This window comes from Physeter macrocephalus, chromosome 6, assembly GCF_002837175.3.
Source record: "Physeter macrocephalus isolate SW-GA chromosome 6, ASM283717v5, whole genome shotgun sequence".
Classification (NCBI taxonomy): Eukaryota; Metazoa; Chordata; class Mammalia; order Artiodactyla; family Physeteridae; genus Physeter; species Physeter macrocephalus.
The window spans coordinates 38,873,008-38,898,689 of record NC_041219.1 but is presented as its reverse complement, the minus strand read 5'-3'; the positions used below and the strand labels follow the sequence as shown (position 1 = coordinate 38,898,689).

At 41.5% G+C, this 25,682-nt stretch overlaps 1 protein-coding gene across 1 annotated transcript in view; it reads right to left on the bottom strand.

The window, feature by feature from the left end:
* The window catches only part of RFX4 (regulatory factor X4), a 170,335-nt gene that overhangs the window by 130,084 nt on the left and 14,569 nt on the right, over positions 1–25,682 (bottom strand). Inside the window, exon 2 of the mRNA XM_024127375.2 lies at positions 13,283–13,369. Within this exon, the coding sequence (XP_023983143.1) occupies positions 13,283–13,369 (87 nt within the window). The remainder of the gene's footprint in view (positions 1–13,282; positions 13,370–25,682) is intronic.

The following is a 25,682-nucleotide window of genomic DNA, read 5'->3' as shown; positions in this document are numbered from 1 at the left end:
CTGTCACTGTTTGCAGATGACATGATACTATACGTAAAGAATCCTAAAGATGTCACCAGAAAACTACTAGAGCTAATCAATGAATCTGGTAAAGTAGCAGGATACAAAATTAAAGCACGGAAATCTCTTGCATTCCTTTAAACTAATGATGAAAAATCTGAAAGAGATATTAAGGAAACACTCCCATTTACCATTGCAACAAAAAGAATAAAATACCTAAGAATAAACCTACTTAGGGAGACAAAAGACCTGTATGCAGAAAACTATAAGACACTGATGAAAGAAATTAAAGATGATACCAACAGATGGAGAGATATATACCATGTTCTTGGACTGGAAGAATCAATATTGTGAAAATGACTATACTACCCAAAGCAATCTACAGATTCAGTGCAATCCCTATCAAATTACCAATGGTAGTTTTTACAGAACTAGAGCAAAAAATCCTAAAATTTGTATGGAGACACAAAAGACACCGAATAGCCAAACCAGTCTTGATGGAAAGAAACAGAGCTGGAGGAATAAGACTCCCTGACTTCAGACTATACTACAAAGCTACCATAATCAAGACAGTATGGTACTGACACAAAAACAGAAATACAGATCAATGGAACAGGATAGAAAGCCCAGAGATAAACCCATGCACCTATGGTCAACTAATCTATATGAAGGAGGCAAGGATATACAATGGAGAAACGACAGCCTCTTCAATAAGTGGTGCTGGAAAAACTGGACAGCTGCATGTAAAAGAATGAATTTAGAATACACCCTAACACCGTACACAAAAATAAACTCAAAATGTATTAGAGACCTAAATGTAAGCCTGGACACTATAAAATTCTTAGAGGAAAACACAGGAAAAACACTCTTTGACATAAATCACAGCAAGATCTTCTTTGATCCACCTCCTATAGCAGCAGAAATAAAAACCAAAAATAAACAAATGGGACCTAATGAAACTTAAAAGCTTTTGCACAGCAAAGGAAACTACAAACAAGATAAAAAGATAACCCTCATAATGGGAGAAAATATTTGCAAATGAATGAACAGAGAAAGGATTAATCTCCAAAATATATAAACAGCTATGCAGCTCACATTAAAAAAACAAACAACCCAATCAGAAAATGGGCAGAGGACCTAAAAGACATTTCTCCAAGAAGACAGACAGATGGCCAAGAAGCACATGAAAAGCTGCTCAACATCACTAATTTTTAGAGAAATGCAAATCAAAACTACAATGAGTTATCACCTCACACCAGTTAGAATGGGCATCATCAGGAAATCTACAAACAACAAATGCTGGAGAGGGTGTGGAGAAAAGGGAACCCTCTTGCACTGTTGGTGGGATTGTAAATTGATACAGCCACTATGGAGAAGAGTATGGAGGTTCCTTAAAAAACTAAGAATAGAATTACCATATGACCCAGCAATCCCACTACTGGGCATATACCCAAAGAAAACCATAATTCACAAAGGCACATGTACCCCAGTGTTCACTGCAGCACTATTTACAATAGCCAGGTCATGGAAACAACCTGAATACCCATCGACAGACGAATGGATAAAGAAGATGTGGTACATATATACAATGGAATATTACTCAGCTATAAAAAGGAATGAAATTGGGTCATCTGTAGAGTCGTGGATGGATCTAGAGACTGTCATACAGAGTGAAGTAAGTCAGAAAGAGAAAAACAAATATCGTATATTAACGCATGTATGTGGAACATAGAAAAATGGTACAGATGAACTGGTTTGCAGAGCAGAAACTCAGACACAGATGTAGAGAACAAACATATGGACACCAAGGGGGGAAAGTGGCAGGGGCAGGGGGTGGTGTGATGAATTGAGAGATTGGGATTAACATGTATACACTAATATGTATAAAATGGATAACTAACAAGAACCTGCTGTATAAAAAAATAAACAAATAAAATTAAAATTTAAAAAATTTTTTTAAATAAAAGAAAAAACAACAAAAACATTTTAGATCATGGGCTATATAAAAACAAGAGACAGGCTGGATTTGAAGTGGAGCAATCCAACCACTGTAATTCTACTCTTTTCTATTATTTTGACAAATATTCACTCTCCTATTTTCCCTTTCAGCTACAGATTAGATAAAGTTTTGGACACAAACAAACAAAGTAAAAAAAAAAAAAGGTCTACAGAGGGCTTCTGGGAAAGCTGTTTTCTTCTTCCTTTTTATTTATTTGTTTGTTTGTTTGTTTGTTTGCTTATTTGGCTGCTCTGCATGCCATGAGGGAATCCCAGTTCCCCGACCAGGGACTGAACCCATGCCCCTGCAATGGAAATGCAGTGTCTTAACCACTGGACCACCAGGGAAGTCCCTGTTGTTGTTTTCTGATAAAAGGAAAACACATAAGAGGAAAGCTACCTGGTGCCTTCTTTTGTCCCATCCAGCTGTTTTAAATGTGGACCTGAATCCTGGACCTGAAGAAGCAATCTTGTGACCATGAGGTCACAAGCCAACATGAGGACAAAACACCAACAACTTTGGAAGACTGAGCAGAAATACATACAGAGCCTGGGTCCCGGATGATGTTGAGCTCTTGAATAAACCTAGGAACTTTCTACCTCTCATCTTTTGGTTAAATAAGATAGCAAATATTTACACAGTTTAAACCACTGTCAAGTTACTGTCTTTTACAATCCAAAACACTCTTAAAATACTAAAACTAAGAGAAAAATTAATTTTTGAAACTTCAACCATATTCTAAGGCCCCCACTATGTGCCAAGACCTGGGGTTACAACAGTGAGCCACACAACATTCCCGCCCTCATGGGGCTTTCAGTCGAGTAGAAGAGATGACAAGGCACAGACAAGTATTAACATACCAATCAGCCACTGAGAGGGAGTGGTGGGCCTTCCTAGCTCTGGCCTTGGTATCCCTATGGACAAGGTATGAAATCCTCAAAAGTCTTTGAAGCATTACCTTCTAAGAGGCAGAACAGTGCAAAGACTAACTGCCTAATGTTCAAAGGCAGACATACAGACCTGGGCTGAAATCCTAGCTCTACCACTTACCAGCCATGTATCTTTGGGCAAATTACGTAACACCTTTGAGCCTCAGTTTTCCCATGTATAAAATGAAGCTCATAAGATTAAGTTACCTCCTAGGACCACTGTGATAATTGAATGAGATATTGGAATTAAAGCCCTTCTCATTGCTTAACAGATGATAGCCATATATACATATTAACTATAAATATATACATATATACAACTTTGTCTAACAATATATGCTTAGAAGAACAACAAGAAGGACATACAAAAACATCAAGAGTGGTTACCTCTGGATAGCAGGATAGAGGCAATTATTTTTCTTCCTCATATTTTTTTCCCCTACATTTTTCAAATATATACATGCATGACTCGTATAGCCAGGGGGTATATTTCTTTAATGTAGTATTTTTGCGTTTTGAAAGCAAAAACAAAATATGGGCTGATAGAAGTCAGGTGGCCCACGTTTTAGATCTAGCACTGGCACCAACATGAGCTCCACATCAACCCTAGATTTGTTCCTGAGGAAACTTCTAAATTGCTACCCTGGAACCTAAGCAAAGAGTGTAGTCTATTGGGCTGATGAGACTGAAGTCAGAGTTTGTAGATGACAGAGTGGCTAAGATATAAGGAGCAACATTCCAGAGAGAAGAGAAGAAGACAGACATGCCTGCATTCAAACTCCCCTCAAGTCTTTAGCCCATTCCTATGCTGCACATGCAGAGAGTGAGAAACCAAAAAAAACAAAGAGAAAACATCAGCTTAGAGGCTAAAGAGCTGGTCACTGATTAGCTAGGGTGTCAGAAGTTGGAGTTCAAGCTGGGTCAAGGTAGAAGGAACTTGGTAAATACCCAGCGCTTTCAGTTGTGGACCCAGAAAAGCTATGACCTAGGAGTAAAGACCACGCTCTTGTAGTATGGACAAAATTGAAATAGACTGGACTTAACCAAGGCTTGACAGGATCAAGGAGGCTTGCTGGTTCTCTATCTGCCTGCTAGAACAAAATTTAACACTCTGTGGAGGATGCTATTAACAACATTCACCCAAAACCTCTCCAACTTTGCATCCATAATGTCAAGCACTGAATCAAAAACTATACGGTACATTGAAAAACAAGACCAAAACACTGAAATCCAAGGAAAAAACAGATAACAGAAATAGATCAAGAGATGATTGAGATATTAGAGTTATCAGACAGGGACTTTAAAATAACTATGGTTAATAAGGTTAAGGAGATAGAAGAAAGGACAGTCAAAATAGAGAAAGTGATGAACAAAACAGACGAAAAATGTAGAATATCAACTGAGATTTGGAAAAAAAAAAAAAAAGAATCAACTGAACATCTACCATAAAAGAAAGAATACAATATCTGAAATCAAGATAACTTGGGTAGGGGACTTCCCTGGTGGTCCAGTGGCTAGGACTCCAAGCTCCTAATGCAGGGGGCCTGGGTTTGATCTGTGGTCAGGGAACTAGATACCATGTGCCACAACTAAGAGTTCACATGCCACAACTAAAGATCCCTCATGCCGCAACTAAAAGATCCTGCATGCAGCAACTAAAGAAAGATCCCTCGTGCCACAACGAAGATCCCGCGTGCCACAACTAAGACCCAGTGCAGCCAAATAAATAGATAAATGAATGAATGAATGAATAAATAATTGGCATGCAGCAACTAAAGAAAGATCCCTCGTGCCACAACGAAGATCCCGCGTGCCACAACTAAGACCCAGTGCAGCCAAATAGATAAATGAATGAATGAATGAATAAATAAATGAAAATAGACCACAAAACTATTAAAAAAAAAAGATAACTTGGATGGGCTTAATAGAAGACTCTAGGCATAATAGAAAATAGGTATTGAGAACTGAAAGCAATGTCAACAGGAAACACCAAACTGAAGAATGAAGAGAGAAAAATGGACAAACCAGAGCAGAGCGTAAGAAACATATGGGGTACAGTCAAAGGTCTAGTATTCATGTAACTGGAATTTCAGGAGACAAGGGAGAATGGGGCAGAAAAGATATCTGAAGAGACAATAGTGAACAATTTTACAAATTTCATGAATGACAACCCACAGATGCTAGAAGCTCAGTGAACCCCAAGAAGGAAAAATATAAGAAAACCATATTTATGTACATCACAAACTGCTGTAAACTAAAGAGAAAGAAAAAATCTTTTGCCTGAGACAAAAAGACATTGTATTCAAAGGAGTAAAAATACGTCTGATGACTAACTTTTAGAAGCCAGAAGACAATGCAATAAAAATTTTAAAGGGTTGAAAGGAAAAAAATCTTACCAGACTAGAATTCTATATCCAGCAAAAACGTCCTTCAAAAATGTAGGTGAAATAATAATGTTTTTCATGATCTACACTACTCTATACTGCACTACCAGAAATGGTAAAGGAGTTTCTTTGGGTTAAAGGAATAATGATCCCAGGTGGAAGCATGGACTTGCTGACAAGAATGATGAGCCCTGGAAAGGGCAAATATGTGAATAAATACATTCACATATTAAAATATGTGAATGACTAATATTTAAAACAATAATAATAATAATGTCTTATAGGGCTTATAACATATGTAGATGTAAAATACATTAAAGCAATAGCACAGAGGGTGGGAGAGTGGTAAATGAGGTTAAACTATGAGAGTGTTTGTGCACTGTATTTGAAGTGGGGGAAGGATTAACGTGAGGCAGACGTGAAAGGAAGGGTACATAGTGTAATCCCCGAAACACTCTAAAAGAATATCTAATTGGAAAGCTAGCAGAGAAAAACATTAAAAATATTTAATTGCATTAATCCTTCCTAAAAAAGGAACAAGGGAGGAATAAAGAAATAAAGTCAGATGGGAGAAATAAAAATTAAATACAGTACCAAGTTTGTTGATTTAAGCCCAACAATGTAAGTAACTATATTAAATTTAAATGATCTAAATATTCCAATAAAAGATAAAGATTATCTGACTGGCTTTTTAAAACTATATAAAAAATCTTAATATTGAATTCAGAAAGGTTGAAAATTAAAAGACAAAGAAACGGGCTTCCCTGGTGGCGCAGCGGTTGCGCGTCCGCCTGCCGATGCAGGGGAACCGGGTTCGCGCCCCGGTCTGGGAGGATCCCACATGCCGCGGAGTGGCTGGGCCCGTGAGCCATGGCCGCTGAGCCTGCGCGTCCGGAGCCTGTCCTCCGCAACGGGAGAGGCCACAGCAGAGGGAGGCCCGCATACCACAAAAAAAAAAAAAAAAAAAAAAAGACAAAGAAACACCGTAACAAACCCAATAAAAAAGAAAGCTGGTGTAGTTATATTAACATCAGACAAAATAGACTTGAAGGCAAAAAGTATTACTAGAAATAAGGAGGGACATCTAATAATGATAAAAAGGATCATTTCAACAAGAGGATACAACAATACTAAATTTCTAAGAAATTAACACTTTAAAACACGTAAAGCAGGAATTAACAAAACTGAGGAGATAGATAACCACAATATAACACCTCTTTCAGTACCTTATAGACAACAACAAAATCCATAAGGATATGACACATCTGAATAACATGATTAACCAACTGACCTAACTGATAGTTACAGAACATTCCATCCAAAAACAGCAGAATACACATTCTTTACAAGCATACATGAACATTTGCCCAATAGACCATATGTTTGGACAAAAAAGCAAGTCTCACTAATTTTAAATATTGAAGCCATACAGAATATGTTCTCTGACCACAGTGGATTATAATAGAAATCAGTAACAGAAAGGCAACTAGGAAATACCCAAGTTTTTAGAAATTAAGCAATAGATTTCTAAATGAATCATGGGTAAAAGAAGAAATCACAATAGGAATTAGAAAATAAGTTTGACTGTATGGTAATGAAAGTATGACACCAGAAGAATTATGTGATACAGTTAAGTAGTACTTAGAGGAAATTTTATAACTTTAAATGCCTATCTTAGAAAAGGTTGAAAATCAATGATCTAGGTGTCTATCTCACAATAGAAAAAGACAAAAAATTAAACTCAAAGAAAGTATAAGGAAGGAAAAACTAGAGAAAAGAGCAAAAGTAAATGAAATTTTAAAAAGATGTAAATCGAGGGGAAAAAAAGCCAAAAGTTGGATACCTGAAAAGACTAATACAATTGATAAACTCTGGCAAAACCGATCAAGAAAAATAGAGAAAACATATCAGAAATGAATGGAGGACATTATTGCAGATGCTAAAAACACAACAAAAAGTAATAAAAGGAAAGTTTAAACAATATCATGTAAATAAATTTGAAAATTTAGATGAAATGAATTCCTTAAAAATAACAATTTGCTTAAAGTAACAAAACAAGAAATAGAAAAATATGAATAATTCTATTGCTATTTTAAAAACTGAATCCATCATTAAAAACTTTCCCTCAAGGAACACTCCAAACCCAGATGACTTCAGTGTTAAGTTTTTCCTAATAGTTAAGAAATAAATGAAGCCTATCTTACACAAACTTTTCAAAAGAACAGAAAAAAAAAGAAAGTTTCCACATCTTTTTATAAGGACTGTATAATCTTGATGCCAAAACCTGACAAGGATAAAAGGAAAATCATTGGTCAATAAATCTAATAAACAGAGATGTCAAAATTCTTAACAAAACAGTAGTCAATCTAACCTAGAAAAATACAAAAAATTAAACTTTTGACCAAGTGCAGTGTCTTCTAGGAATGCAAGATTGGTTTAACATTCAAAAATTTAATCAATGTAATTCACGACATTAACAGAATAAAGGAGAAAAACATATGATCAGCTCATATGTTCAGCTCAGTAAACCATCTGATAAAGTTCAACACCCATTTAAGAAAAGTCTCTCAGCAAACCAGGGATTCAATAATGATACCTACAAGAAGTTCATAACAACCATCATGCTTAGTGGTGAAACATTAAATGTTTTCCCCTAGGTAAGGAACAAGGCAAGAATGTCTGCTATCACCACTTCAACTCAACGCTGCAGTAGAGGTCCCAGCAGGTGCACTAAGGCACAGAAAAGAAATAAAAATATAAAGACTATAAAAGAAAATGCAAAACTATCATTATCCGGTGACATGATTATGTTCATAGTAAACTCATAAATAATAAGCAAATTTAGCAAAGTGCCTGGTTACAGTCATTATCTAAAAAATAAATTGCATTTTCATATACTAGCAACTGACAATTAGAAAACATTTAAAAATAATACTACTTACAATAGTACTGAAACATATCAATTATCTAGGAATAAATCTAATGAAAGATGTGCAAAATCTCTACACTGAAATCTGCAAAACACTGTTGAGAGAAACTAAAGGCCATCTAACACATGGAGGTTTAAAGCACATACACAGATTAGAAATTTGATGTCGGCAGGATGTTATTCTTCTGAAATTAACTGTGGATACAATGTAATCCCAATGAAAATCCTAGCAGATTTTTTTGTGCATGTGAAAATAGATAAGCTGATTCTAAAATCTATATAGAAATATTAAGAACTTAACCAAAAGCATCTTGAAAAAGAGGTCTTATGCCACCATGTATTACAATGTACCATAAAAGGTACAGTAATAAAGACTATTGTACTGGCTCTAAAACAGACAAGCAGACCAATGATTCAGAATAAAGATCAAGACATAGATCCACATGTATATGATCTCCTGATTTAGGACCAGTGGGTAAAGGACATTCTTTTCAGAAAAAATGGTGCTCTATCAGTCAAAATTAAAAATACAAAAAAGAATTTTGACTCCTCCCTCACACCATTTACAAAAATTCCAGATGTCTGTTGATAGAAAAGTAAAAGGCAAAATAATAAAAATTCTAGATAATAACATGAAGAAAAACTTCATGACCTTCGGTAGGCAAAAATTTCTGAATATGACACAAAAGCACTAACTATAAAAGAAAAACACTGATAAACTGGGTTTTATTAGAAGTAAGAACTTCTGTTCATCAAAAGATACCACTAAAAGAATGAAAAGGCAGACCACAAACTTCAATACTTTTATCTCACAAATATCTCCTATTCAAAATATAAAAACAACTCTTACAAATCATTAAGGGAAAGACAAATAACACAATCAAAAAACAACAACAAACAACAACAAAACAACAAAAACCTGACAAGTAAAATTCTGAACAGGTAGTTCACAAAAGAGGATGTCCACAAGAATATTCAGAGCACCAATCCTTCTCAAACTCTTCCTAAAAATGGAAGAGGAGTGAACACTTCCAAATTCATTCTGCAAGCCCAGCATTACCCTGATACCAAAGCCAGATGAAGACACTATAAGAAAACTACAGATCAATATCCTTTATGTACAGTGATGCAAAAATCCCCAAGAAAATGCTAGTTAACATAATTCAACCGTGTATTAAAAGGATTATACACTATGACCAAGTGGGATTATTACTTGAATGCTAGGATAGTTCAACATACAAAAAGTAATCCATATAATAAACCACATTAACAGAAAAACCACATGATCATCTCAATTGATGCAGAAATAGCATTTGATAAAATTCAAAATCTTTTCATGATAAAAATACTCAACAAAATAGGAAGAGAAGAAAACTATTTTAACAGAGTAAAGCCTACATGAAAAACCCACAGCAAACATCATACTCAGTGGAAAGACTACAAGCTTTTCCTCTAAGATGAGGAACACTTTTGCCACTTCTATTCAACATTCTACCAGAAGAAGAACACACATACACACACACACACACACACACACACACACACACACACTGCTAGAACTAATAATGAATTGAGCAAAGTTGCAAGATACAGAATCAACACACAAAGTCCACTGCATTTTTCTGCACTAGCAATGAACAATCCAAAAAGGAAATTAAGAGAACTCTAGGGACTTCCCTGGTGGTCCAGTGGTAAAGAATCTGCCTTCCAATGCAGGGGACACGGGTTCGATCCCTGGTCGGGGAACTAAGATCCCACATGCCAGGGGGCAAAAACGCCCGAGTGCCACAACTACTGAGCTCATGCACCTCAACTAGAGAGCCCACGTGCCACAAACTACAGAGCGTACATGCTCTGGAGCCCATGCCACAACTAGAGAAGAGAAAACCTGCACTCCACAAGTAGAGAGAAGCCTGCGCACTGCAACGAAGAGCCTGCGTGCCACAACAAAGACCCGACACAGCCAAATAAATAAATATTTAAAAAAGGAAAGAAAACAATTCTATTTACAATAGCACCAAAAAGAATAAAATACTTAGAAATAAACTTAACCAAGGAAGCAAAAGGCTTGTACACTGAAACTATAAAACATTGCTGAAAGAATTAAAGAAGACATCAGTAAATGTGAAGACATCCTGTGTTTATGGACTGGAAGACTTAATATTGTTAAGATGTCAATACTATCCAAAGAGCTCTATAGATTTGATGCAATCCCTATAAAAATCCTAACAACACTTTTCTGCAGAAATAGAAAAATCCATCCTAAAATTCATATGGAATCTCAAGGGACTCCGAATAGCCAAAACAACATTAAAGATCTCACATTTCCTGATTTCAAAACTCAGTACAAAGCTACAGTAATTAAAACAGTGTGGTACTGGCATAGAGACAGCCATATAGACAAATGAACAGAATAGAGAGTCCAGATACATACTCGGTCAAATGACTTTTGACAAGGGTGTCAGCATTCAATGGGGAAAGCACAGTCTTTTCAACAAATGCTGTTGGGAAAAATGGATATCCACAAACAAAAGATTGAATGTGAATCCTTACCTTACACCATATATAAAAATCAACTCAAAATGGATCAAAGACCTAAACATAAGAGCTAAAACTATAAAACTTTTGAAAGAAAACATAGAGGAAAACCTTCATGACACTGGATTTGGCAATGATTTCTTGGACATGACACCAAAGCACAGGCAACAAAAGAAAAAATAAATAAATTAGACTACATCAAAATTGAAAACTTCTGTGCATCAAAGAACACAATCAACAGAGTAAAAGGCAACCCACAGAATGAGAGAAAAATATTTACACAACATATATCTGATAAGGGGTTAATATGCAAAATACATAAAGAACTACAATTTACCAAGAAAAAAGTAGACAATCTAATTTAAAATCAGTCAAAAGACTTGAATAATAGACATTTCTACAAAGAATATATACAAATAATCAATAAGCACATGAAAAGATGTTCAACATCACTAATCATTAGGGAAATTCCTACAATTCAACAACAACAAAAATAAACAATCTGATTAACAAATGGTCAAAAGACTTGAATAGGCATTTCTCCAAAGTGTATATACAAATGGTCAATAAGCGCATGAAAAGATGCTCAACATCACTAATCATTAGGGAAATACAATCAAAACCACAATTAGATACTACCTTATACACTGGAATGACTATTACAAAAAACACTCAGAAAAACAGGGTTTTCCTGCTGGCACAGTGGTTGAGGATCTGCCTGCCAATGCAGGGGACAGGGGTCCGAGCCCTGGTCTGGGAGGATCCCACATGCCGCGGAGCAACTAGGCCCATGAGCCACAACTACTGAGCCTGCGCGTCTGGAGCCTGTGCTCCGCAACAAGAGAGGCCACAATAGTGAGAGGCCCGCGCATCGCGATGAAGAGCGGCCCCCGCTTGCCGCAACTAGAGAAAGCCCTCACGCAGAAACGAAGACCCAACACAGCCAAAAATAAATAATAAATAAATTTTTTAAAAAAACTCAGAAAAACAGAAAATAACAAGTATTGGCAAGGATGTCAAGAAATTGGAACTCTAGCGCATTGCTGGTGAGAATGTAAAATGGTGCAGCCACCATGAAAATATGGCAGTTCCTCAAAATATTAAACACAGAATTACCACGTGATCCAGCAATTCCACGTCTGGTTATATATCCAAAAGAACTGAAAGCAGAAATCGACCAGATATTTGTATACCCATGTTTATAGCAGCATTATTCACAATAGCCAAAAGGTCGAAACAGCCCAAATAACCATCAGTGAATGAATAGATAAACAAAATGTGGTATATACATACAAGCGAGTGTCATTCAACCTTAAAAAGGAAGGAAATTCTGATACATGCTACAACATGGATGAACCCTGAAGACACTAAGCTAAATGAAATTAGCCAGTCACAAAAGGACAAATACTACGTGATTCCACTTACAGTAGTCAAATTCATAGAGGCAGAAAGTAGAAGAGTAGTTGCTAGGGACTAGGGGGAAAGAGGAATGGAGAGTTATCGTTTAATGGGTACAGAATTTTAGTTTGGGAGATATAAAAAGTTCTGGAGGTGGATGGTGGTGATGGTTGCAAAACAAGGGGAATGTACTGAACGCCACTGAATTATATACTTAACACAGTTAAAATGATACATTTTATTTTAGGTATATTCCACCACAATAAAATACACTTAAAAAAAGAATGTTCAGAGATGCTTAAAAAACAGTAAAATACTCGAAACAATTTAAATATCCATCAACGTTTACACTGATATGTATATTGTGATATATGCACACAGTGGAGTACTACGCAGCAATGAAAAATAAAAACTACTGTGACACAACAGTATGGCTAAATCTTCCACGAAGATGCCCTGAATCTTCGAGAAAATTGAACTAAGGAAGTGCTCTTTACCAACCAAGAGAGACACTCTGTCCCTGCTGAAAATGACTTTTATAATAAGCTGCCCCCTTTTTGCAGTGCTTTAGGAGCAAATACAAGTCCCAAGTAGTCTTCTGCTCTTAATATAAGGCACCCACAGCCCCAGTCTGACATAACACAGGGAAAGGTGTAAACAGAGCAGTTTGTATCTTCCATTAATACCAATTCTCTAGCCCAAGATCCAGGAGAAACTGTTACTTTCAAACACCAAGGACATTCGTGACTCTAAAACAACAGTCCCATGACACACTTTAAACCCACATCTACATGGAATGGCCTTTCCCATTCAAGGTCCACATTTTCCCACTGGAGCATCACTGAGATGGGGTCTGTAGGGACTCAGACAATAAAAATGCGTAAACAGCAAGTTTTTGCCGTGGCCTCAGTTTCCACGTTCACCTGACTGCACTGCACTCCTTACTGCAGGATATTACAGGGAGGGCCTGGGGTATTTCATAAATGGCTGGAGAGCCTCTTGTTTCAGGTAACTTGCCCCAGTCTAGCATTCTAGAAGCACCATTCCTCATCAGGACACAGTCCGCATCCAGGACACCGTGGAAGAATGAGTTTCAAGCACTTACTTTCATCATTAGAAACATTCCCCAGAGATGTGTGGCTAGAATAACGTTTGTTTTCACTTTCGTTGAGACATCTTTCAATCCAGCTCTCTAAAAATGAAAAGAAAGAAAATCATGTTGTTGGTGTCTGTGAAGAGAAGAGAACATCATCAATGCGCTAGATTTAAATGCCCATCAACTTTCGTCTGAGATATGCCCAGACTGGAATTGGATTTGACAGGAAGCCCCGCGTGCACCGTTGCCGATGAGACTTGGCTGAGTAGTTTGGAGGCAAAACGGTAATTTGAGGCCCCACTTGAGTATTTCTTGGTCAAATTCTACTAATTCTGGAGTATTCATAGCCCAATAGTACCAACTGAGGATTATGTTTCTTCAAAAAAAGATACATTCCTGAGAACTAGTTTGTAAAACAAAATTTGGTCAACTGAATCACTAGTGGTGGTTTGGAGACTTGTAAATTAGCAGCAGAACCCTTTCTTCAAAAGAAAACAAAAAAGAAAACAAAAAAGAAAAGCAGATACAACCCTGAGGGCTCTGGTTGAAGAAGAGGAGGGCAGGGAACCTTGCAGCTCCCCTCCCTTTGCCAGCGACCCCTGAAGGGGCTCTTCCAAGCACAGACAGAAGGTCACTGCAGGAGGCGGCATCAAAAGCTCTGTAATAGTTATCCATTACTTTTGAAATCCAGAAGACCACGGTGTTTTTTTGTTTGCTTGTTTTTGTTTTTGTTTTTTGGTTTTTTTGCGGTACGCGGGCCTCTCACGGCCTCTCACTGCTGTGGCCTCTCCCGTTGCGGAGCACAGGCTCCGGACGCGCAGGCTCAGCGGCCACGGCTCACGGGCCCAGCCGCTCCGCGGCATGTGGGATCTTCCCGGACCGGGGCACGAACCCGCGTCCCCTGCATCGGCAGGCGGACTCTCAACCACTGCGCCACCAGGGAAGCCCAGACCATGGTTTTTTTAAAATCCAATTCCAAAGATTACAAATGTACTTTCCACAATGTAGCATAATGCTTATTCTATCATCTAGACCAGGGGTCCCCAACCCCTCAGCCGAAGGACCAGTACCGGTCCATGGCCTGTTAGGAACTGGGCCGCACAGCAGGAGGTGAGAGGCGGGCAAGCAAGCGAAGCTTCATCTGTATTTCCAGCTGCTCCCCATCCCTCACATTATGGCCTGAGCTCTGCCTCCTGTCAGCATCATGGGGAGTTGTATAATGATTTCATTATATATTACAATGTAATAATAATAGAAATAAAGTGCACAGTAAATGTAATGTGCTTGAATCATCCCAAAACCAGCACTCACCCCCCCGCCACCCCCATCAGTGGAAAAACTGTCTTCCACGAAACCGGTCCCCGGTGCCGAAAGGGTTGGGGATCACTGATCTAGACCACCCACTATTCATTCATTTATTCAACAGCATCAGCTAAGTACATCATTTCTGCTATAATGCTTGTTTTGAAAACACAAATGCGTTCAATGCAAGTGGTACATTAGGGAACAATTTGTGCCTAGCACAAACTTTCTGTTTGCTTATGCTTGATTTCTTCCTTAAAAAACATCAAATGAATGCAGAAAACTGCACATAGCTGAACTGAGCCCTGTAGGAATATGCAAAAAATGCACACGTGCTCACACCTCAAACATCTACCAGCTACTTGAGTTTACAGTGTGGGTTGTGAGCCACACCTGCCCAGAAAACCCACATTCTAACATTTCACTAGAACACACAAGCTGCAGCCCTTCTGAAGTCCACTTCCAAAAGCAAACCTCAGGTGGCGCAGTGGTTAAGAATCCGACTGCTAATGCAGGGGACACAGGTTCGAGCCCTGGTCCGGGAAGATCCCACGTGCCGCGGAGCAACTAAGCCGGTGTGCCACAACTACTGAGCCTGCGCTCTGGAGCCCACGAGCCACAACTACTCCCACACCTACTGAGCCTGCGCTCTGGAGCCCACGAGCCACAACTACTGAGCCCGCGTGCCACAACTACTGAAGCCCACGCACCTAGAGCCCATGCGCCATAACAAGAGAAGCCACCACAATGAGAAGCCCGCGCACCGCAACGAAGTGTAGCCCCCGCTCGCTGCAACTAGAGAAAGCCCGCGGGCAGCAGCAAAGACCCAACACAGCCAAAAATAAATAAAATAAATTTTTTAAAATGTATTATAAAAAAAACCTATTAAGGACTCGTAGAGCTTCAAAAGCAGCTTCAAGTCCAAGGTGAAGTGCCATATTTATTGTATTTACGTGCCTCTTAACCATTTAACATGCGTAAAACTGTGCTATCCTTTCTCTTAGGTTCCTATCTTTTTTCCCATGCGTCACTGACAAAGTTTTTGAGTGTTGTGCCCCTAGCTTATTATTCCAGTGATCTCTGTACTTTTTATTGTGCAATTTTGTAGAATGATGGTGATTTGGGGGAATGCATATGTGGTATTATAGCAGAACTGACTATACCTATGGATGTGTGCTTTTGAACAGTCCTGTCTCCCACTGCCTTCTGTATAATATGGGAGCTATAGCATTTAGTGAACCCCTATTTTAACATGCCAGGCCCTCTACATATGTTATCTCATTGAATCTGGACAATTCTCTGAAGTAAGGATTTTCATCTCCTGTTTCCCTAGAGAGCAACTGAAGCTTAATCGGGTAATGTGACGCCTCGTAATTCAAAGAGCCAAGGAAAAGATCATTACTTTTCCTTGGCTCTTAGTAACATATTGTAAAAGGAAGCCATGCTAACGCTGGCGAGTAAGCTGTGTAGTGAGGGGAAAGCAAACGTCAACAGCAAGGAGAAATGTTAGGGTTTTGGTTTGTATTTTATGTCCCAACAAACTGCTCTTTTAAAAGCTGCTTCCAAAATTGTAAATAAGTAGGAGAGAAATATCAGGGGAGGAACAGGAGCCAACTTGTTAAAGAGTATATGGAAATCTGGTATTTCTAAGGAAACACTGAGCTGCAGAGAGATTCAAAACATTAAAACGCTACCCCCTTCCAGATTTCAAATGCACAACATAGAAACAAATGGCCTGTAATGTTTTCAAAGCTGTGATGGCACAGGATGGGTGTTTCTCATCACATCTTATGCAAAACCACATCTGGATACAAATCTCCGGAATTCTTTTCAGAACTCTCTAGAATGTCTCTACTCAGATCTTCTAACCCTTTCAAGTCCTGGCACAATTTCCCTGGCAACAGCCATGGCTGATTTTGGATGGCGTCCCCTGAAATCTGCGGCCCCTTCCTCCACCAAAGCACACCACCAAAAGCAATTTCTATTGTTCTGGGCCAGTCCCTGGTCTTCCCAGCTAGGTATGCACACCTTCTCACTCTCACGTGCATGTAGGCACACAACATTCACACATACACCACCACCCTCTTTCATCAGAAACAGGGAACTAAGGCAACACTCTCCCTCTCACCCATCTGCCTGTGCCAGGATTAGGCCTGTTATCGCTGGAGTCCTGGAAGGGCCTCTACTGTTGCAGGTGAGAATTCCCAGTGATCGGTGGGGACCACTCTCTGAAGAACTCATGGCAACATTCCAGAGAGGAGCTGGCTCTGAGCACCATGTGGGCCAAGAGAGGCGACACCCACCCACGAGAGTTCAAGTCAAAGAATTTTGCTGATGGTGTACCTCTCCCCACACTGCCCAGCCTCAAGTGTGGAGAGAGGTGAAAGCAAGGCTACAGAAGGCAAAGAGGGTACAGAGAAGAAATCTCACCAAGTATTCCCTTTCCCCCGCCACTGCCCCCACGTAGGGCTCTCTGACTCATGGCTTATGCCTGTAGCCACTCTGCTACCCAGCTCTGCTCCCAGGAGCAACACAGAGTAAGTCTGGTCTCTGTTGCAGATGGCAGATATAGGGAGAAGCCACCATGTCTCCATTTTTCTTTCTTTTTCCTTTTTATTAATTAATTAATTTATTTATTTATTTATTTTTGGCTGCGTTGGGTCTTCGTTGTTGTGCGCGGGCTCTCTCTAGTTGCGGCGAGCAGGGGCTACTCTTAGTTGCGGTGCGCAGGCTTCTCATTGCGGTGGCTTCTCTTGTGGCGGAGCACGGGCTCTAGGCACACGGGCTTCAGTAGTTGTGGCACGAGGGCTCGGTAGGTGTGGCTCACAGGCTCTAGAGCGCAGGCTCAGTAGTTGTGGTGCACGGGCTTAGCTGCTCCGCAGCATGTGGGATCTTCCCGGACCAGGGCTCGAACCCGTGTCCCCTGCATTGGCAGGCGGGTTCTTAACCACTGCACCACCAGGAAAGTCCTTGATGTGGACCATTTTTAAAGTCTTTACTGAATTTGTCACAACACTGCTTCTGCTTTATGTTTTGGTCCCTTGGCCCTGAGGCGTGTGGGATCCTAGCTCCCCAACCAGGGATCGAACCCACAGCCCCTGCATCGGATGGCGAAGTCCCAACCACTGGACTGCCAGCGAAGTCCCTGTCTCCATTTCTCTAGTCAAAGTACTCCACCTGTTTCAGCTCTTTCTTGGGAGAAATTGTTCCCACTTCTTTGCCATCCTGTTCATCTATTTCTGGCTGTCTTCTCTGTCTGTTTGAACATGTGGCACTCAGGATGAGCTCTGAGGGTTCAGATGGGGTCTGAGCAGCACCAAATACAGCAGAACCATCACATCTATTGCTCTGTACATGGGGGTTTCCAGTGCATTCAAAGGTCTTGCATTCCAGACTGCATGGATGCAACACTCGGAAATATCTATACAGGCCATGGGCCTTGGAGCCCTTTGACGTTTGTCTTCCTCCCTAGGGGGACCCTCAACAGTGGCATCTGAAACTCGTGTCCCATAAGTTAGGCTGCTCCACAGGACTGGAAGGCCTCTATTTAGGTCACCTGAAGTAAACTTTATATACTTTAAAACTACTAATAATGGATTTTTGTCTTGCAAAGATCAAGAATTACTCAACCAGAATGACAGGTATGTTGAATTTTTAATAAAACACTGTGTTCATCTATCTTACTCATTTGTACATTAAGTGACTTAATAAAGGCCACCATACACTGAGCCCTTATAAGCATTGTGCAAATGCATTCCATACACCATCGTACTTAATCCTCATAACAGCCCTATAAGGTAGGTTCTATTAATATGCACATTTTAGAGATGAGAAAACTAAGGCTCAGAAAGATTAGGTGACTTGTCCAAAGTCACCCAGCTAGTAAGAGGTAGGGTTAGGACAAGCATTCAATCTCAGGTCATAACCACAATGCTCTCTCCAAGTGCACCCTGAGGTCTCCTTATCCTGTGTCCCATATGGTCTCCAAAACACGGTGCCAATATTGCAGCACTGATCACAGTCTGCCTTGCATTACAACTTTTGCTAAAACTCAATTTACATATTACGATTTTTGCTAAATTCACTTACATATTTCTTTGCAAGCCTTTGTTATACATAACAGGCTCTTCAGAACATAAACATCTTAAGAATGCTGTCCATTTTATTCTATTTCCTTTGACTCTCCACTAGTGCCTGGTATGAAGCTTTTCCTATAGTCTGGCCTCAATGGACGTTACTTTATTGACACGCATGATATCAAAGAATGCACGGCATGTAAGGAGGTACATTCACGTATCTACAGAATTTCATAATTATTTTCTTTTTTACCACATAAGGCATGAAAAAGGACAACACATCAAAGGCAATTTTCCAAATAAAGGAAAATTCAACAAATTTATTTTGTACTGTCTAGATACAAGAAGCTGTAGTAAACTGAGTCTGATACAAACACGAGTAAGACTGGTTTCTGCCCTCTAGTTGCCATCAAGAAAGCAAGGCAGGTGCTACTCCGTCAGCTCATGAGTGCAGGCACCCTGTCATCTTTGTTCACCTGTCCCCAGTGTCTGGCACTGTGCCTAGCCCCACAGATATTGTGCAGTAAATACATGTTGTTGAATGTATTACTTTCTTCAAAAAACAACAAGTAAGTTCCTACTGTGTGCCAGATACTACGCAAGTTTTCACACATGCGGTCTGAATTAAACCTCAGAACAATATGATGTGGTATGTCTTTTTTTTTTTTTTTTTTTTTGCGGTACGCGGGCCTCTCACTGCTGTGGCCTCTCCCGTTTATTTATTTTTTGCGGTACGCGGGCCTCTCACCGTCACGGCCTCTCCCGTCGCGGAGCACAGGCTCCAGACGTGCAGGCCCAGCGGCCATGGCTCACAAGCCCAGCCGCTCCGCGGCACATGGGATCGTCCCGGACCGGGGCACGAACCCGTGTCCCCTGCATCGGCAGGCGGACTCTCAACCACTGCGCCACCAGGGAAGCCCTGCGGTATGTCTCAATATCTCTATTTACTGATATGAAAACCGAGGCTTGAAGCAAAATTTCTAATACTGTGATCAGTGTGGCAGTATTGGTGCTGTGCTCTGGGACATGGGAGAAGAAGAGCTCAGTTCACACTTGGATAATTTCCTGCTCCCAACTGCCTCATTCTTGATCCATAAAAACCACCTGACCTTTTAGTAAGGACCAAGCTTGCTCTAAGTGCCCAATAGGATTTACTGACGGCTGTGAACATAGGCTCCTGGGCTGCGAGGCATCCCTCACCTGACTCATCTGGGATCATGGGCAGGAAGGAGGATGCAGACAATGCCTTATAGATTTTCATCTTATAAGGAGTTTAACCCACATTCCTTAGAGGCAAATCTTCACTCCTCCCCACTTCATATCGGAGATTTGGAAACCCCAATTTGAAGTGACTTTCTCAAATTCATAGAATGAGCCATAAATGGTTGTTGGATTTCCTAGGAGACTTGGTTCCCTTTCCAGCAGCAAAAACAACCAGGAAGTAGCTGTATCGGAGGCACGGCATGTCTAAGGCAGTCCAAGACTCGGAGCAGTGCTTCATGAACATATATTGGCCTGGCAGGAAGAGACAACTGAGTTAGTTGTCAAAAGGCAGGTAATCCTTGAAGTTTACAGAGCACACTGACACGGAGAACCTGACCTGAGCTTCAGTCTACCTCATGAGACAGAAATTCACACCACTTTACAGGTAAGGAAACCGAACATGGCAGTGGCTTGTTGGCAGTGGTGTGGCCAAGGTCGCACAGTTCAAAGGTGCTAAAGTCAGAATTCAAACCCAGATCTTCAGTCTCCAAAGCCTATGCTTATTCTTCCTGCTGCAACCTACTGGGCACAGGCTAGCTGTTCTCTCTCATCCCTCTATCCATTCATTTTGCAAATATATAGTTATCAAGTGTCTTCAGTGTAAAGTTCTAACAGAAGAGAAGGACAAAAGCTATTTAACAAGAAGCCAATACAGGACAGCAGGATATCTCTGATGGACCAGGGTCTCAGGACCTGAGAGTATCTTGGTTGCTTATGTATTCTTTTTTTTTTATTATTGATTTCCCCCACTCTTAAAACTGTAAGTTCTAACAACCTTGAGTATCTTGTTCAGCACTTAGTTCGCAAGAGCCTGGAGCAGTGTCGGGCACAGAGCTGGCGGTGATGGCTGTGATGGAGCGAAGCAGAAAGAAGGAACAGGGAATGGTGGATGGGGGATCCTCCCCAGGAAGGCCTCTGGGAAGAAACAGCATTTGAGCAGAGACCGAGCGTGGTGAGGGAGCAAAAAAGGCCTTCGAAAGTTCTGACAGCGGGGACCACAAAGGCAAAGGCTCTGAGGTGGGGTCACGTGTGACCTATTTAAGGAACTGGAAGAAGGCCCGGGGGCTGATGTGGAGTGGCCATGGGGGAGACAGTACAAGATGAAAGAGAAGACAGAGGCAGGCCAGGAAGAATGTAGGGCCTGGGGTTAGAACAACTGGATTTCACATCCCAGTCCTGCTACTCACTAGCTTTGTAACACTGAGATGGTTCTGGGACCTTCCTAAAGCCCTGCCTCCCAGGTTTCTCCAAAGAGTAACTGAAATGATACAGGTGAGGCACTTGGCATGTTTGGCTTTGTGGGAAGATGAGGAAAGCATGGTCTCTCTCCAGCAGTGCTCACAGCCATGATGGGGACAGACGGCAATGGTGACATGTAGCATTTATTGAGCGTCCTCTCCATGCTGGTCACTCTGCTTCAGCTCTGCTCACCTCCAGCAGCTCTGAAACGGAGACCTGAGCAACTCCGATCTGTGAAGAGGAAAGTCTCAGAGAAGCTAGGTGATGTCACCACCACGGGTCTGTCTGACCCCAAAGCTGTTTGCTGTCACCACGGCACCCTGCCTTGCTAAGCCAGCAGGTAACCAGGAGTACGTCTAGATTACGGTAAGGTGCTTCCAGCTCGGCCTGGCTGCTTCACAGAGGGTGGGGGGAAGGCATTGCAGCTGGTCTTTAAAGGAGTCGGCATCTGCCAGCCCAAGGAGGAAAGAAGGGCATTCCGGGGAAGAGGGGCACCGTCGCAGACAAAGGCACAAAATGGGTTCTGAGAAAGGTGAAGAGCCCACTGACCCGTGACCCAAAGAGTGGTGGGAGACAAGTGGGAGATTCCATTAGAAGCAGATTGCAAAGGCCTCACCCACCAGGCCAAGAAGCCTGCAGGCAGCTGGGAGCCAGCCATGATTTTTAAGCAGTGGGGGAGTAACACGATGAGCTTTGTTTCTGAGGAACTGGATGAGAACAGGGAGTTTTGACTTATGCAATACCTGAAGAAAACACCGCCTGACTTATAAAGTGTCACTGGGTTTTAATAGAAGGCGTTATTCATTCTCTTTATATCAACAGTCTTTTGGGGCGCTGTGCTGAGGCCTATTTTAGGAACCTGCAGCTTTAGAAATGCTACATGAAAGAGCTGACATGCCACACTCGCAGCTACCAAGGGAGCTGCGACGGGGCCCCAGGTCCCTCTGGAGGTGCCAGAGCACACCCCAGTGTCCCCTCCCCCAGGCCCTGGTCATTATCAGGAGAACTACGCCACCGGGGCCTGCTCCCGTCCCCCCATGCACCAGGATGCTGCTTTTCCTCTCTCCCCGGGACTCCCTGTGGTGGAGCACACAGGATGCTGTGGAAAGTGGGTCCAGGAGGCGGGCAGCTGTGGCCTCTCCAGGAGGTACCTCAGGTCAGTGGGTTGCCATGGTGACACCACGGGCCCTGCCCCAGGGGCTGCTGGGTTCCAGAAAGGGGTCCCTGCCCTGCCTCCAAGGGGCAGCCCCACGCTGCCGCTGCTTTTATTCCTTCCCTCGCCCACCAAACAGTGATTTAGTGCCAACTGTTTGCCAGGCTCTGAGGATCTAGTGATGAATATGGCAGGCAAGGTCCCTGCTCTCAGGGAGCTTATATTCTGTGGTGGAGACACAAAAACAAATAAGCAAGATGACTTAGAGCATGATGAGTGTTTTGAAGAAACGAAGCCCTGGAATGGGACAGAGAGAGATTGGGGTGCCGTTTTAGGTGGCAGGGACGCTGAGGGCCTCTCGGAGGAGGTGATGTTGAGGCAACTGCAAAGGCCCAAGGTGGGAGTGGGCTTGGAGGGTGTGAGGAAGAGCCAGGAAACCAGTATGGTGGAGGAGAGGAAGGAAGGGGGAGGGCAGTGCGAACTGAGGTCAGCAAGTTAGGAAGGGCCCGAAGTTTGCTGGCCAGAGTAAGAACTTCGCATCTATTCCAAGTGTGCCAGGACGCTATTGGAAGGCTTTAACCAGGTGACATGCACTGCACTGGCTCAGAAAGGGCAGCCTGTGAGGGGACTTACATTCATTCATCCCACTGTCTGTTTATCAACTATTTATGCGGTAGCATGTTGCAGGCACTGAGCTATACGGTAGGGACATAGCAGGGAACAAGACAGTTTCTGTCCTCATGGAAGGCCAGAGTTTAGTGCAGAAGTCAGCTATTCAAAAATCACACAAATAGAGACATAATTACCAAGAAAGCCAGGGGAGAGAAATAAAAAGAAAGGTCTGACCTAATCTGTGAGAGTCAAGGAAGCTTCTCAGAGGAGGCAGCATTAAACTGACAGCTAAAGAGTAAGAAGACACGTGTTACTACCCCAGGGAAAAGAGGCAGGAGTGTTCCTGGCAGAAGGAATGGCATATGCAAAGTCCCTGAAGCTAGCAGAAGAATGACACACTCAAGAAATTGACAGGCAGCCTGAGAATTCATTCAGGTGTTAATTCAACATGTGTTTACTGAGACTATTCTGTATAACTAGCACTCTGTAACATGCTAAGGGGCATGTGCACATAAAAGCCCTGCCTCTGTACTCACGGCTGGGTTAAGGAGTCTGGATTCTGTTCAGTAGATGGTTGAGAACCTCTAAAAGTTTTTGAGTAGAGTGTGGCATAAACAAATCAGTTCTGTGGGCAGCTCCATCGGGGGCTGCTAAACAATTTTAGTGGGGAGGGAAAGGGAAGCAGGAGACCATATCATTTATCATCTAAACCTGGACATTTCTGAGACTGAAAAGCAGTGTTAGTAATAATTTTGCCAGGACCTTATGTGTAAACCAGGATTGTCCCAGGCAAACTGGGACTTAAGGTCCCCCTAGTAGGAGGCCACTGCAAGAGTCTAAGTCTTCGATGCTTGAACCAGAACAGATGAGTGAGATGAGAAAAGATAAGAACTCTGCCCTCCTTCTAGCTAACTGTATCCACTCCTTTGGCCGATCCATGTGACCAGTGTCCCCATGTCTCTTCTTCATCAGCTGGGGTCTCAATCACTGCATGATGCAAGTGAGTCCACTAATGACACATCCTGGAACGTGGCCTCTCAATGAAGTACCATCATCCTTGTCAAAATCATCATCAGAGCAATGACTTGCCCAAGATCACACAGCCAGTAAGCAGCTGAGCCAGGGTTTGAATCTGACTCTAACCTAACCATTAACTTATACTGTAATACCCACAATTACACATGCCTTAAAGTCTCATTGTGAGCACTAAGCTGTGTCTAAAATAATACCAAGCACACAATATGTGCTCAGTAATGTTACTGCTCCTTCTTACTTCAGGAAAACTCAATATGGAAAACTCTAAAGTGGGCAAAGAGATTAATTAAGGTGTCATTGTTTGCAATACACAAGAATTAGCGAGGGAACCCTGAAGGTGCACCAATGCTGATATTTCACAGATCATGAACTCACCAACAGTCTCCAGAGACTAGAGAAAATTAAAGCTAAGGTGTTCAGTGCCATCTCCTGTCGAAGATAAATTCCATGTAAAAGCAAATCTCTGCTCTGAAAATATCTCTGGGAACACCAGAGTTAATGTACATAATTGCATAACCAGGTTGTAAAAATTTCATTTCCCCTCCACTTCTCGGTGGCGGGGGGCATACCTACCCTTACCCAATGTTGGCAGACTTTTTCTTTGTTTCTATTGCTATTATTACAATATTATTAAAACATAGAAAATCTGAAAAAGATTACTGGAGCCAAGGCTACTCGCTGTGCACATCATCTGGTATTATTTGATTCTTGACATCACTGCCTTTCCTAGGTTTTTGTTTGTTTACATCTTCTGCATTTCTTCTCACCCCCTGTATTAGAGGATGTGGATTCCCCCTCTGAAAACTCAGGAGTCAGGCACTCCTGGCTGCCGGACCCAAAGAAACTTCAAACTAGCCTGCACTTTTGAGATAAATCAACAAAATATCCTTCTCTTAAGCAAAGCGCTTTTTTCTTTCCTGTGTTAATCTATCGAAGAAATTATACTTTTTAACGTTGAAAAGAGAAACATATTGACCCGCAATCCCACCCCTCTGACGTGTGAACTACTTGTCCTTTTTCTGCATTGCTCCCCAGCCTCATGCGCACCTGTGCACACATGTGAACTGTAATCTCAGGGAATGTACAATTTCTATTCCTTCTCCTCTCAACATTCTATCATGGAGATTTCCCCTCTGTTGCTACAGTCCTTACGTTCATCATTGTTTAATACATGCCCAGTGTTCCATTGAGCTAATGTTCCTATTTTTTACAATGTTTTAATGGACAACTTGGTGCATGTAATGTTTTCTTTCATTTGGATCATTTCCTGAGAATCACCTAGGAGAAGGAAAAGTAAGCATGTGGGCTTCGTCACTAGCTACAGACGAATGGTCTGAATTACAGCCTTAGTACTTACTAGTGAAATAACTTTAGGCAAATTCTCTAAACCTCAGTGTCCCCTTGTGTAAACTGTGAGTAATAATAATGTGCCTACCTCATCTCAGTGGTGTGAGATTGCCGTGAACAAATGCATGGAAAGCACTTATAGCACAGTGCCTGGCACAGAGCACGTTCTAAATACATGGAAGCGCTGTGAGTCCCAGGCACCTGTTTATAACTAAGGCACTTTTTTGGTTTGTTTGAATAACAATGTAGTAGTTAAGGACACAGACCGTGGAGCTCAACTGGCAGGTTCAAGTCTGACTTCCTTGAAGTATGACCTTGGGTGAGCAACTCAACCTCCCTGAGCCTCAATTTTTTTTTTTTTTTTTTTTTTTTTGTGGTACGC